This window comes from Ctenocephalides felis, unplaced genomic scaffold (assembly GCF_003426905.1).
Source record: "Ctenocephalides felis isolate EL2017-DRISC unplaced genomic scaffold, ASM342690v1 CF-g0.4_SCAFFOLD_01604, whole genome shotgun sequence".
Lineage (NCBI taxonomy): Eukaryota > Metazoa > Arthropoda > Insecta > Siphonaptera > Pulicidae > Ctenocephalides > Ctenocephalides felis.
Window position 1 is genome coordinate 43,994,349 of NW_020537758.1, and position 12,332 is coordinate 44,006,680.

Here is a 12,332-nt window from a genome sequence, read left to right on the forward strand (position 1 = left end):
GTACTTAGCTGATTTTTTTCTGAATTCTTGTTGGAACTATACGACAAGTTAATTGGAATAGAAAGTTCCTGCCTTGTACATTGTCTTCTCGTAATTTCTTTATGTAACAACAATGGATTTATCCTGAATATATCCAAAATAATGTAAATTCTTGATGAATTCTCTCTAAAATTCATATTTTACCAAATAATTTCTGACTATTTTATGAATGGCATCTACACCAGTGCCGACGCTAATACCAATAGAATTAACTCCCGTATTAGTGTAATTTTTTCAACATATGTGTATGTAAGTGAAAATTAGAATCTTCTTTCTTATCTTCCAAAATTGTAAATATTATTTGAGTATTGAAATCTTTGATTTTTCGTTCTGCCAGTATTTATAGCTGTTATATTGCTTCAATTGTACCTACCATCAGTTTTCTTTTACTAAAAGTTTAGCTATATGTAGGATGGTAAAAACGTTATATATTTTTATGTCGTACTAGCGATTTTGATAATACGGTTTCATCAGTTATAAATCTTCAAAGAATATCTCAGTTTGCTACGTATACTGGATGGTTACCAAAATTTTACACCCCATTTGTGCGATTTGCAGGGCATAATTATATTTACATCGTATATTGAACAGTTACTAATATTTATACGTTTTCCTAAATACTATTGAACATATGTTGAATGAATTTACACCTTACCTTTATTGAAAATATATGTTTGTCGATAGTAATACGTAGTCTTTTACAACAATTTTGATTGCTGTCAATGTAGTTGAACCAACCTTTGGATTCAAAACAAAACCTATCGATTTATTGTTTAGATTCCTTCGTAAAAATCTGTCTATACATAGACATTGAGAAAATTGAGAAATCCCACTTTTTATACCGTAGAAATGCAATATTTATACTACTTGCCTTATTTGCGCACCGCGCATACAGAATCGAAACAAATGCATATAAATTTGCAGAAGGCAGTTTTTACCAGTCTAAATTCTTCTGAATTTACATTTTCTTGTAAGTTCCAAAATATTCTTAACAATTACTACAAAAAATCCCATCCGAACATCGTCTTTCGTACTACCGGTCAAATGACCGGTCGCGGTAGGTAAGACAGCATACAATTTTTTTTCCAAAAATAAAAATTGAAAAAACAAATTAACATTGAAAAATGTTTTATACTCACATATTAGGAAAAGTCATAAAGTTTGATGACGATTCAATTACGTTTGATATGAAAAATACTAATCGAAAAATCAAAAACGGTCATTTGACCGGTCCCGGTAGGAATAGTGTTAAACAATTTATTTTAAATTATTTAGATATAATTTTTAACTTTGCGTTGGGTAAGTTATAGTAATTGCAAAAGAATCGAAAATGTTTTTTTTATCTTCACTTTTCAAGGCCCTCTGAACATTTTGGTATACTTCACTACAAAATTGATACGAAGACGTTCTGATTAGGTTTTCGCTAAGGCTGGTCTAGCCGTTTCGAACATACGAAGCAAAAAGTGCAAATAGAAATCAGAACCTTATACCATGTGTAAGGTCGTAGTTTTGTAGAAAGTAAGCCGACTGTAGATCCATCCATATTTCATTACTTCATTATTAGAAATTATCTACTTGGGCTGACTTATTACAAACTTCCCGAAGAAGCAGTTTGTTTGAAAACTTAGAGTTTTTTTGCAAAGCAATGTTAACAAAATTTGTACTTATTATTAATATTCTTAAAAACTACCTGATAATTTGATGTGCGTATGTTCAATGATCATTTTTTACCACCAATTGGCATTCCCTTCACGGGTAAGTCATAGTAATTGGAAAAACGAAATCAAATTGGCAGATATTTTAGTTTAGGTTCACTTTTATAGATGTCATTTTAAAGAAAAAACTAGTGGGGTGCATGGCATCGTGCCTTAAGGTAAATTGCTGGAAACCATTTTAAGGGTTTTGTATGTAAGATTCATCTTAACAAAGTTGCAAGAAATGAACAGAGCTTCAATATTTTTTCCAAAAAAGCTTATCAATTTAATAATTTTTATTTTAAAAATTATATAATTATTTATTTCTTCCAAAAATTTTATTTTATTTTATTTTATTTTTCCCAAAAAAGCTTATCAATTTGATTTTTTATTTTATTTTAAACATGATACATCAATAAAAATATTAATGAGGCGCCCATGAATAAGTTTGATTAGAAAACGAATAACATTCTATCTCATAGAAAATTATCGAGATCATGATCAATGCTTAAAATAAATTGCCGTGACAATTTTTCAGATTTAAAATTTTGACATTCTGAAAAATTTGCCGGGTAATCCAGCACTGCATGAGCCGATTTTTGACTTTTTGCGAACGTTTTCTCAAAAACAGTTAAATCCATTTCAAAACTTTAAAAGTCATTTGATGTAACTAGATAATGACAAGCGCCTTTCAGTTTTGTGCAACAATCGGCCAAGCTGTTTCTGATCAACAGAAAAATGTAAAATTTTTCGTACACGTATTAGCCAAAAATCCTGCATCGATTTTAAAAAATCAGAAACTGTTCAAAAGATATCAATTGGAGATCGTGCTGATTTGTTTTAAAAGATCGGTCGGATCGTTTCTTCGTATTGAATTGTTAAATATTTCGTTACGATGATATTTTTAAAACTTTATTGCCGATAGTGATCACGGTCTCAAAAATAACTAAATATTTCGACACTACGGTAAGTTGTTTTAATTTTTAAAATACTATCAAAGTTTGAAAAAAAGAGCAGCGCTTTTTTACGTGAGTCAAAATTTCATCTTTAGTCGACGTTTCCTTAAAAATGCATAATTCTATTTAAAAATCAAATTTTTTGTCCACGTTATACGTATAGCCTACATTCGTGAATCGATTTTGAATATTCAAAAACCATTACAAACGTTCTATTTGAGAATCGTGCTGATTAAATTTTTATAATGATCGACGAGTCGTTTCTCAGTTATTTAATGATTAATAAATTTCTTTGGCAATTTTGGAACCTGTTTTTAATGAATATACTACAGTTTTATAAATAGTTTTTTAAACTATTTATAAAAAATAACTAACATTTTTAGAAAATTTGTACAAAATTTAATAATCTGCGATAGTTTTTCACATTGCAATGTACTCTTAAATTAAAATATTTTTTATATTTAAGTGGATTATTTACACATGTTGGAGAGTTCACGCAACTTGCCACTTACACCAAGTTTATACACTTAAGAATTATTTGTGAACAGAGCTTGGAGCTGCCTGTTTTTGATTCGATCTCGCATTAAATACGGCCGCCTTTGGCTGATTTTTACTACGGTGGTTTTTTAGATATATACAGCGGACTTTCAATACGGCAGCGAATGAGTTGGCCGCCTTTGAATTTGTTTTTTTCTATTTGGCCGCCGCGGTGCACGCACTGCATGCTGACCAGACACGGCCCTGTATATATTTATAAAAAAAATCAACAAATGTTTTCTATAAACAAATGTAGTAATCAATTTATCACCATTTTTATTATTAGGCTAATCACAGTACCTTTTATGAGACAGCAAGAAGTCTTTCTCTATCATGACTCAAAAGAGTTAGATGCGAAAATTTTAAGAATGCCATATAAGGTAAATATTTATATATATATATATATATATATATATATATATATATATTATATTATATTTTATTTGCATTGTATTTCTTCGAAGGGTGGAAAATTCAGTGCGATATTCATATAGAGAAACGGATTACAACATTTACAACAGAATTTGAACGCCCAACTTCTGAGGCAGCAATTGTGGCTAATAGATGAAGTTGAACTCAATGTTACCTTACCAAAGTACAAGTTTGATTTTAAAGCAAAACTTGTTGATACTTTAAAAGAGGTAAGGCCTCTACTGATCGAGAGCATCATTATTTAGAATTATTCGATTTGAAATTGAAATTTTGTTATTTAGATGGGCCTGCAGTTGAGTCCAACTACGTCCTCAGTCCTCACTGCCTGGTATTGCAAGAGGGCTATCGCCACAGGAGATACATTATCAATATCTGGCATAATGCAAAAGGCTGGCATTGAAGTTAGCGAGTTAACGAGAAAGGAAGTACTGTATATGCTGCTACATGTATATGTCTTTTCCTTATATGTGTATAATATTACATTTTATTCTTTAGAAATTGTCCTGACCAATAAATTTGGCAACGATCGCGAGGTATTCTTCTCGGGAACAAGACCTTTTACGTTTCTCATTCAAGACGAGACAAGTGGAACAATTCTATTCATATAAGTTTTAAAACTTCAATTGAACCCATTAGAAACTAGTAATGAATAAAAATAATCAAAAATTGTTAATAATAATATATCTTCATTTTGTTTTCATCTTATTGTCTTACAATAAGCATCTTAATAATTGAATATCATAATATACATTACATAATAAATAATGAGAAATGTATGGGTACTAGCAGTCCATGTATATAAGGTCTACGGTTAAAACAGGTAAAATAATAGGAGGGAATTGGCAAAGCGGGCGCTGGGGATCCCTGGTAATAATGTGTTTTAAATTATTACTAAGAAAAATGTAATTAAGATATTATAATTACTAAAAACCTTAAAAATTGTAGGCAACATTATTGGAACAATTAGAAAAAATCCAAGGTAGTATTGTACTTTTACCGCGGATACTATATATTAATTTTTTCTGAATTTGTTGTACCGTTTAAAAGACTTTAATTTCCAATTTAGTGTAGAAATTGAGACTCATCATTTTATTTAAAGCAGTTAAGAACATTTAACATCACTTATATTGATGTATATGCATTTTGGTGTGAAGAGTAATTTAAAAAACATATTTATTATTTTTAGGTAAACTGTAAATATAAGTAGAGGATTGTAAAAAATTGTAGACGTGAGTACAGGACAACGCCTGTTGGATTATCTAGTATACATATTAAAATTTAATTAATTTTTTTATGTAATTTATTTATCGACATCCAGGTAGAATTTTCTCAACGTTGTATTCTCCTCAGGAAATTGTTTTCTCCATTCGCCTTTAAAGTAACTTGTAACATTGGGGACACACTGATTCATAATGGCAGCACTATCGTATTTGGTGACAGTACCATCACTGTTATTTTTATTTATTCCATTTGTGAAATCTATAGATACGATATCCGAGTCGCAGAACATTTTGGCAATCGCGTTGAAGCGCTGCCTTGGCTGGATCATGTGGGAAATGTAGATCCTGGTGTCGAAATCTAGATGGTAGGCAGGATTCTTGGCCTGGAGGAATAAATAGTAATAAAAATATAAATAATATTAACAACGTTTGAATGTATTCAACCTTTAGTGAATCTACAATTTTTCCTGCACGTTCCCCGTTGCTCTGGTAACTATCAGGAAGGGAGAGTAGTCTCAAAATTTCCAACTTTTGTTTGATATTTTGGCCTGCAGTAATATGAATTTCAGAAATATATAATTATCTTTACAGGCATAAAAAAGCTAAAGTTATGCAACGTATATTTAAACAAGATTTTAAATTTATGTATAGCATAGTATTACAGTGTTGCGTTCTTATATATACCAAAAACTTTATAATGTTTGTGATGTGTATGTGTGTGTGTGTGTTTCGACATATATCTAGTCTGGTAATTTCACATTTCTAAAAATAATTTTTTAATTTTCTATATTTTGAAAATTGGTTTTATTTTATTATGAACACCATTTAAGCTGTTTGAAGAATATTTTTATAATTAACAATTGTATACATAATTTTGAATTGTGTAGTTTATTATATTATGATCGCAGTAAATTTAGATTTGAAACTTGTTTGATAAATGAAAATTTTGTTTAAAGTTTTGTTTCATTGTAAAACTTATATTAACTGATAAAATCAATATGTAATCATATAGATTACTGTAATAAATTTTTTATAAAATTAGTCTAAAGTATTTATAAAATAATTTTTTATTGAAATACACTTGTAAAAATTGTAATGATCAATTAAAATAATCATAAAATGTAAAAAGTAGTATTTATTATATGTTATTCATTTAATTGTTTTTCAACTTTGCAAAGGAGTGGTTTGTTTTCACTAGATCATTCAAATTACTTATTTTGTGTTTTCTCACAGAATGTCATTTGATTTTGATTATTTAAAATAAACGAAATTTAAAGCAAAATGTTATATTAAACATTTTTTGAATTAATTTTTTTTTTTTGACCTTGGTTTGATTTTATTGTATTTCAAAATATTTAACCAACTCTACTCTCAATAAGTACACAGTGAGACTCTTTTGCGCTAACTTTGTTAGTTTACAAATGTTTTGTGGCTAGTTTATATCATCATTAGTAATTTTATTGTAAACCAATAAGTTAAAACTTGAAAAAAAAATTGTATGTTTGTATTTATATAATATTTAATGGCTTGTAAAACACAGGTTAGTGAAAGAAAATAAAATTTATTTATTTCAATAACCAACGACTAATTCATTGCAGTGTAAATTTTTACAGAGTTTATTAAAAGAATGGAATTTTATTTATAAAACCCTTATTGTTAAATTTGAAGATTCAAATGAACGTTGTTTCGATTTCAAAACAGAAGAGGCGTTCGAGTTTCTGAAACGCCATCTTCGACCGAGCGAACGTGCACGCTCTGCAGTCGTTCGTCTACAAGTCTTTTGCACATCTATGCTTTGCGACTATAGGAGTTGGGAGAGGGAGTTGTCTATGGAGTTGTCATTGCGAGAGTTCATTTTCATCGTGGCGATTGCTGGAAGAACACAACGAGACGTCGTCGAACACGGACGAGCGGGCCTGACCCTTCGCTGCCTGTGGAGAACATGCGACCTGCGAGCGTCATATGGTACGTTGCACTTGTGCTAATTATATTTCTCTTTGCGGATTCACTCGGATTTCATTTCGTGTTTTCGAGTTTTAAGATGTTTTAGATTTAATTGAAACCTTTCCTTATTTCTGTTTTTTTTTTTGGAAAACGTGTGCTCGATTTATGTAGTTTTTGCTCAAGTCGTACTACTGTCTAAGACGTACGCCGGATATATTTTAACTAATTATTTTATTTTGCATCATTTGGTGCCCACTGTTAAATAAAACTACATATTATTTTGTTGACTGAGCAAGAGTTCACAATTGAGTGGCTGCCTATCATTGTGCAGAAGAAATAATCGAAAGTAATAGTAAAAAGTTGTGAAAGTAAAAAATGACTGTTAATTCATTTTGAGAATTACTATGAGTACATTTATACGGATCGTTTAATTTGAAGTCTTATTTACATCATTATCATCTGCTAATTCACTTCAATTTATAGATCAGAAGTATTGTGTAAATTGGACCACAATCATCATGTCATCAAAAATTTTAAAGCAAAATTACTTTTCGATGAAAGCCATTTTGTGTTTTAAATGCATAATTTTATTTCTCTTACTTGAAAAAAAGTTACAATTTGAACAACAAATTGACAAAGAATAGTTACAATTTGAATGAATATAAAGATGCAAATAAAGACTATTCTATGCTTCGCTGGAGCGCTGCATTGCACACGTAGACAGCTTTGGTGACGCATCAACAATTACATTTACTAATGTATGTATAATCGACTAAATTCAATAATAATTTGTGTATTTTGCAGGTGCGTGTAGGTTTGCGTTTGCTGCTACCAGAGTCCTTCAGTTTTTATACGAACATTGTTACTGTGACGTTCTGAATGTGGTATTTATTGGAATTGCATTTGGCACGAATAGATTTATTAAGCGATGATTTTGTTCAAGATATTAATTGATCAATACTTTAGTTGTTACTATAACTTTTAGAAATTTACAAAATCATTAAGGCATTGAATTTCATGATTCGAATGATCACGATATGTCTTGCATGTGGGTTAATTTATTAGTTGGGTAGCATCTGTAGTTTTATTATTAATAATAACAAATACTAATATACTAATCTATTCAACCATTGAAAAATAATGTGGTCGTTTGAATCATTTGAGATTATGCAATGTGGATTAGACATATTACATTAAATTTTAATTTTCACTGTTTTCAATTAATGTTAATGCATTTCATATAAAACCAGGTGCAATTCTTGAACTGCTAGTAAATACTGCAAGTATCGAATAAAATTGAATGCTGACTCACTTCACCGGGAATCGCTCTGAAAATAATTTAATAAGTACGTTTTAATCCATAATCAGTATAAATGTGAACAATAAATAACATGTTTATTTTTTTTTTCAGATCCTTTCAACCACTGCTGCTCTGCTCACTGACCCCTTCACCAGGATCTTTATTCTTAATCAGTATAACTGTGAACAATAAATAACATGTTTCTTTTTTTCAGGTCCTTTCAACTACTGCTACTCTGTACACTGACCCCTTCACCAGGAATTGCTCTGAAAATAATTTAAAAATTACATTTTTAACCATAATCAGTATAAATGTGAATAAACAACATGTTTATTTTTTCCAGGTCCTTTCAACCACTGCTGCTCTGCACACTGACCCCCATCACCAGGAATCGCTCTGGAAATAACCTAAAAAGTATGTTTCTATCCATAATCAGTATAAATGTGAACAATAAAAAAACATGTTTATTTTTTTCCAGGTCCTTTCAGCTACTGCTGCTCTGCACACTGACCCCTTCACCAGGAATCGCTTTAAAAATAATCTAAATAGTATGTTTTCATTCATAATCAGTATAAATATAAACAATAAAAAACATGTTTATTTTTTTTTTCAGGTCCTTTCAGCTACTGCTGCTCTGCACACTGACCCCTTCACCAGTAATCGCTCTGAAAATAATTTAAAAAGTACGTTTTTATCCATAATCAGTATAAATGTGAACAATAAATAACATGTTTATTTTTTTCCCAGGTCCTTGCATCTAATGCTGCTCTGCACACTGATCCCTTCATCAGTAATCGCTCTGAAAATAATTTAAAAAGTACGTTTTTATCCATAATCAGTATAAATGTGAACAATAAATAACATGTTTATTTTTTTTTAGGTCCTTTCAACTACTGCTGCTCTGCACACTGACCCCTTCACCAGGAATCGCTTTAAAAATAATCTAAATAGTATGTTTTCATTCATAATCAGTATAAATATAAACAATAAAAAACATGTTTATTTTTTTTTTCAGGTCCTTGCAACTACTGCTGCTCTGCACTCACCCTACTTCACCAGGAATCTTACCAGAAACATTTTACCAGGTATGTGATTATCCATACCAGCATAAATGGAAACATTCCTAAAATGTTTCTTTCTTTTTTGCAGATCTTCTCAATCCAACTATTACTGCCCTGAAGCTCTAACATATGTATGACTCGCAAGTGGTTTTTTTTTTAATAACTGCCTATAATTATGCATGATTAACTTAACTCCTATTAACTCAATAACAGACTAACCTAACTAACTTAATCAGTTATTATAAATACCACTTGTTGAGTTTTACTATGAAGGTTTTACTGAAGTTGCTTGGAAGATGGGGCTGAATGATTAATCAAGTAATTTATTATTATAGTATATTTTATGATTTTATGAGACTTGTTACTAATTCATTGTTTTTTTATAGGGTGAACGACAACTTCAAGCCAAGTGGTGAACTCTCAAGTTGCTCATGAGTGAGAACAATCATTTGATCTACTAATTATACTGTCCGTCTTGTCACCAGAGAAGATGCCTACTGTGATCTATTGAATAGTTAAGAGCTTAGATGTTAATGAAATAATGAATAAATATATTGTATTTGATTTAATTTGTTGTTTTAATTCAATTATGAGCCACTCTACGGCCAAATTACATTATGCTGTAACGTAAATTACAAAGATATTCAAACATGTCTAAATTTTAAAAATTTCTTGTGTTATTAATAGGGATACTTATTGAGTGCACTTTTTAGTGTAGAGAATTGTCAAAAACAGCTTCTTTACTGTTTGGGTGTTTGCAACCATCTTGCCGCATCTTGGTTAAGCTCTTTATACATTTGCTTTGACTCGGTAGAAACACGTTAATAACAGACTTTGCTTTTTCGCAAACCCTTATGTTAGTCGAGTGCCTTAAACATTTAATACGCCAGACAACCGATGTTTTCTCTTGTTTAAATATTTTACTTTCTATTTCTAAATTTCTATTATTTCTTTAAATGGTGAACTTTTTCTCTTAGCTATAAATATCACTTAATTTAATGTCATGCTGTGTCATTATTATATATTTAAACTATAATATATATATATATATATATATATATATATATATATGTATAAATTATACTGTTAGACAAATGTTAATGTATTTTAATTATTTTTGTTATTGTAATTGTAAGAATAAATTAATATAATTGTATTATTAAATACTGTGATATATTGAATGGAAGTTTGAATAAAACTAACTAAACTTTATTTGGAGTGTTTCATTTCACACCATTTTCAGTGATATATATTAGAAACATAAGATACAATACAGGTATTATAAACTGATAAGCTAATGTTATTATGAACATTAATATGCTCAATAATTCGTTCTTCGAAGAGGATTTAATATTTTGAATAAATTTTATATGATATAATTTTTGTAATCTAATTCTATCATGATCAATAAAGTTAATGTAGTTATAACTCTGGCCATTTTAAATAGACTAATCTATGGTTTTTCACTCATTTCAATCATGTCAAAAATATTAACATTTTTCAATCACTTTAATCTGTATTATTATTTAAAGTCTTAATTAGATCATTTGAATTAATATACCTTGTATATTGGTCAGTTTTACTTAACTATAACTTATAAAAAAAATTAAGTTTTAAATTGTGTTATTTTCTTCTTTTCGAATATCTTTATCAATACTAATATATCTTTATTTTGATTCGCGTAATTATTACATTAATTACATTAATATTCCTATCATATTGACGCTACCATCTCCTACCTTACTTTACACTACCCTACGCTAACCTAATACTTATCTACGTTAAGAACTAATACTCTTACCTTGCTTACCTCTACCACGTCTCGAACCTGCTACCACGTCCTCTCCAGTGACTCCCACCTCCTAACGCGCGACGCCACGACGATCACATTAGTAAACCGTTGCAAAGTAGATGATATTGTATATTTTAAACGAAAATAAACTAACAGGTCATATGGCCAAAAAAAAGTTGGTTTTATGTGGCCTGTGTTGGCGTATTGGATAGATTGATGGCTTTGTACCTTAAAGGTACCGAGTTCGAATCATACCTCAGGACAAAAAAAGAGTATTGTTCACGTTGTGGTATTTATTTAGTGTTGAATAACACAAAATTAATATTTAGATATAACAAACTAACAAGTCATGAGGCGGAAAGAAAGCAGAATCGATGTGGCCTGTGCTGGCGTAATTGGTAGAGCGATGGATTCGTACCCAAAGAGTGTCGAGTTCGAACCATACCTCGGGACAAAAAATGGAAAGCGTGGAATTTATTATTTATTGTAAGATAGCACAAAGATAAAATTGGATTTAATAAACTAACAGGTCATGAGGCCGAAAAAAAGCAGAATCGATGTGGCCTGTGTTGGCGTATTGCTAGCGTGCTAGCTTCATGCCAACAGGGTACCGAGTTCGATTCATACCTCCGGACACAAAACGCAAAATAGCGTGACTGTTGACGCTGTGGAACGAGGTATGCACGGAATCACATCCGTTCGAATTTGAGACCCCAGGTATGCTCCCCTCGATCTCGATTGAGAGGAGAGATACGCGCGAGAATCCCGTATCATCCCCTAATGAACCCCGCAGCAGCCCCGAAAACGGGCGAGGGGGGATTATAGGGGGGTGTGGGGTTCACGAACCCGCGACCCTGTGGTCCCGCCCTCGAAAAAGGGAGAGGGGGGACTATAGGGGGGTGAGGGTTCCGCGCGACGACCACCACTGGGTCGCGCCGGTTGAAAAGCTGGGTGCGTCACAGGTTGGGTCGGTGTGCGAGTTCCCGGAGCACCCTCGAGAGCGATGATGGGGATGTGGGGTAAGTAAAATGCGGTGACGAGGGAAAAAGGGGTGGAAAGATATGAGGAGGGAGAGATAGGGATGGTGGGAGAGAGATAGGGGGAGAGATGAGGGGAGGGAAAGGGATAGGGGGAGAGAGATAAGGGGAGGGAGAGAGATAGGGGAGAGAGATGAGAGAGGGGGAGAGATAGGGAGGGAGGGATATGGAGGAAGAGAGGGGGTGAGAGACGGAGCGAGGATGCTGCGGGCGGCTGGATGAGGAAAACAAGCGATATGGAAGACTAAACGCATTTTACAAAGATAACAATGTTTTACGTCCGCGCCCGTGGCTCCATCCCTCCCTCCGTCTCTCTCCCC

At 31.7% G+C, this 12,332-nt stretch overlaps 1 protein-coding gene and 1 long non-coding RNA gene across 2 annotated transcripts; both read left to right on the plus strand.

Moving 5' to 3' along the window:
* The first annotated feature begins 208 nt into the window (after nucleotides 1–208).
* LOC113373811 (serine protease inhibitor 27A-like) lies at nucleotides 209–4,266 on the plus strand. Its single transcript, XM_026614085.1, has 4 exons — nucleotides 209–264; nucleotides 3,513–3,606; nucleotides 3,721–3,867; nucleotides 3,940–4,266. The coding sequence occupies exons 1-4, from the start codon at nucleotides 209–211 to the stop codon at nucleotides 4,264–4,266; spliced, it is 624 nt and encodes a 207-aa protein (XP_026469870.1).
* Nucleotides 4,267–9,137: 4,871 nt separating this feature from the next.
* LOC113372727 lies at nucleotides 9,138–9,705 on the plus strand. The gene is made up of 3 exons (XR_003366791.1): nucleotides 9,138–9,207; nucleotides 9,272–9,501; nucleotides 9,570–9,705. It is a non-coding gene; the product is annotated as an uncharacterized LOC113372727 (long non-coding RNA).
* Nucleotides 9,706–12,332: the final 2,627 nt, after the last annotated feature.

Bases quoted from the DNA above. Each gene is read 5' to 3' on its own strand.
- LOC113373811 (XM_026614085.1), top strand. From the start codon at position 209: ATGGCATCTACACCAGTGCCGACGCTAATACCAATAGAATTAACTCCC. The intron at 265-3,512 runs GTAATTTTTTCA...TTTTATTATTAG, and splicing joins GAATTAACTCCCGTATTAGT to GCTAATCACAGTACCTTTTA. The intron at 3,607-3,720 runs GTAAATATTTAT...ATATTCATATAG, and splicing joins TTTTAAGAATGCCATATAAG to AGAAACGGATTACAACATTT.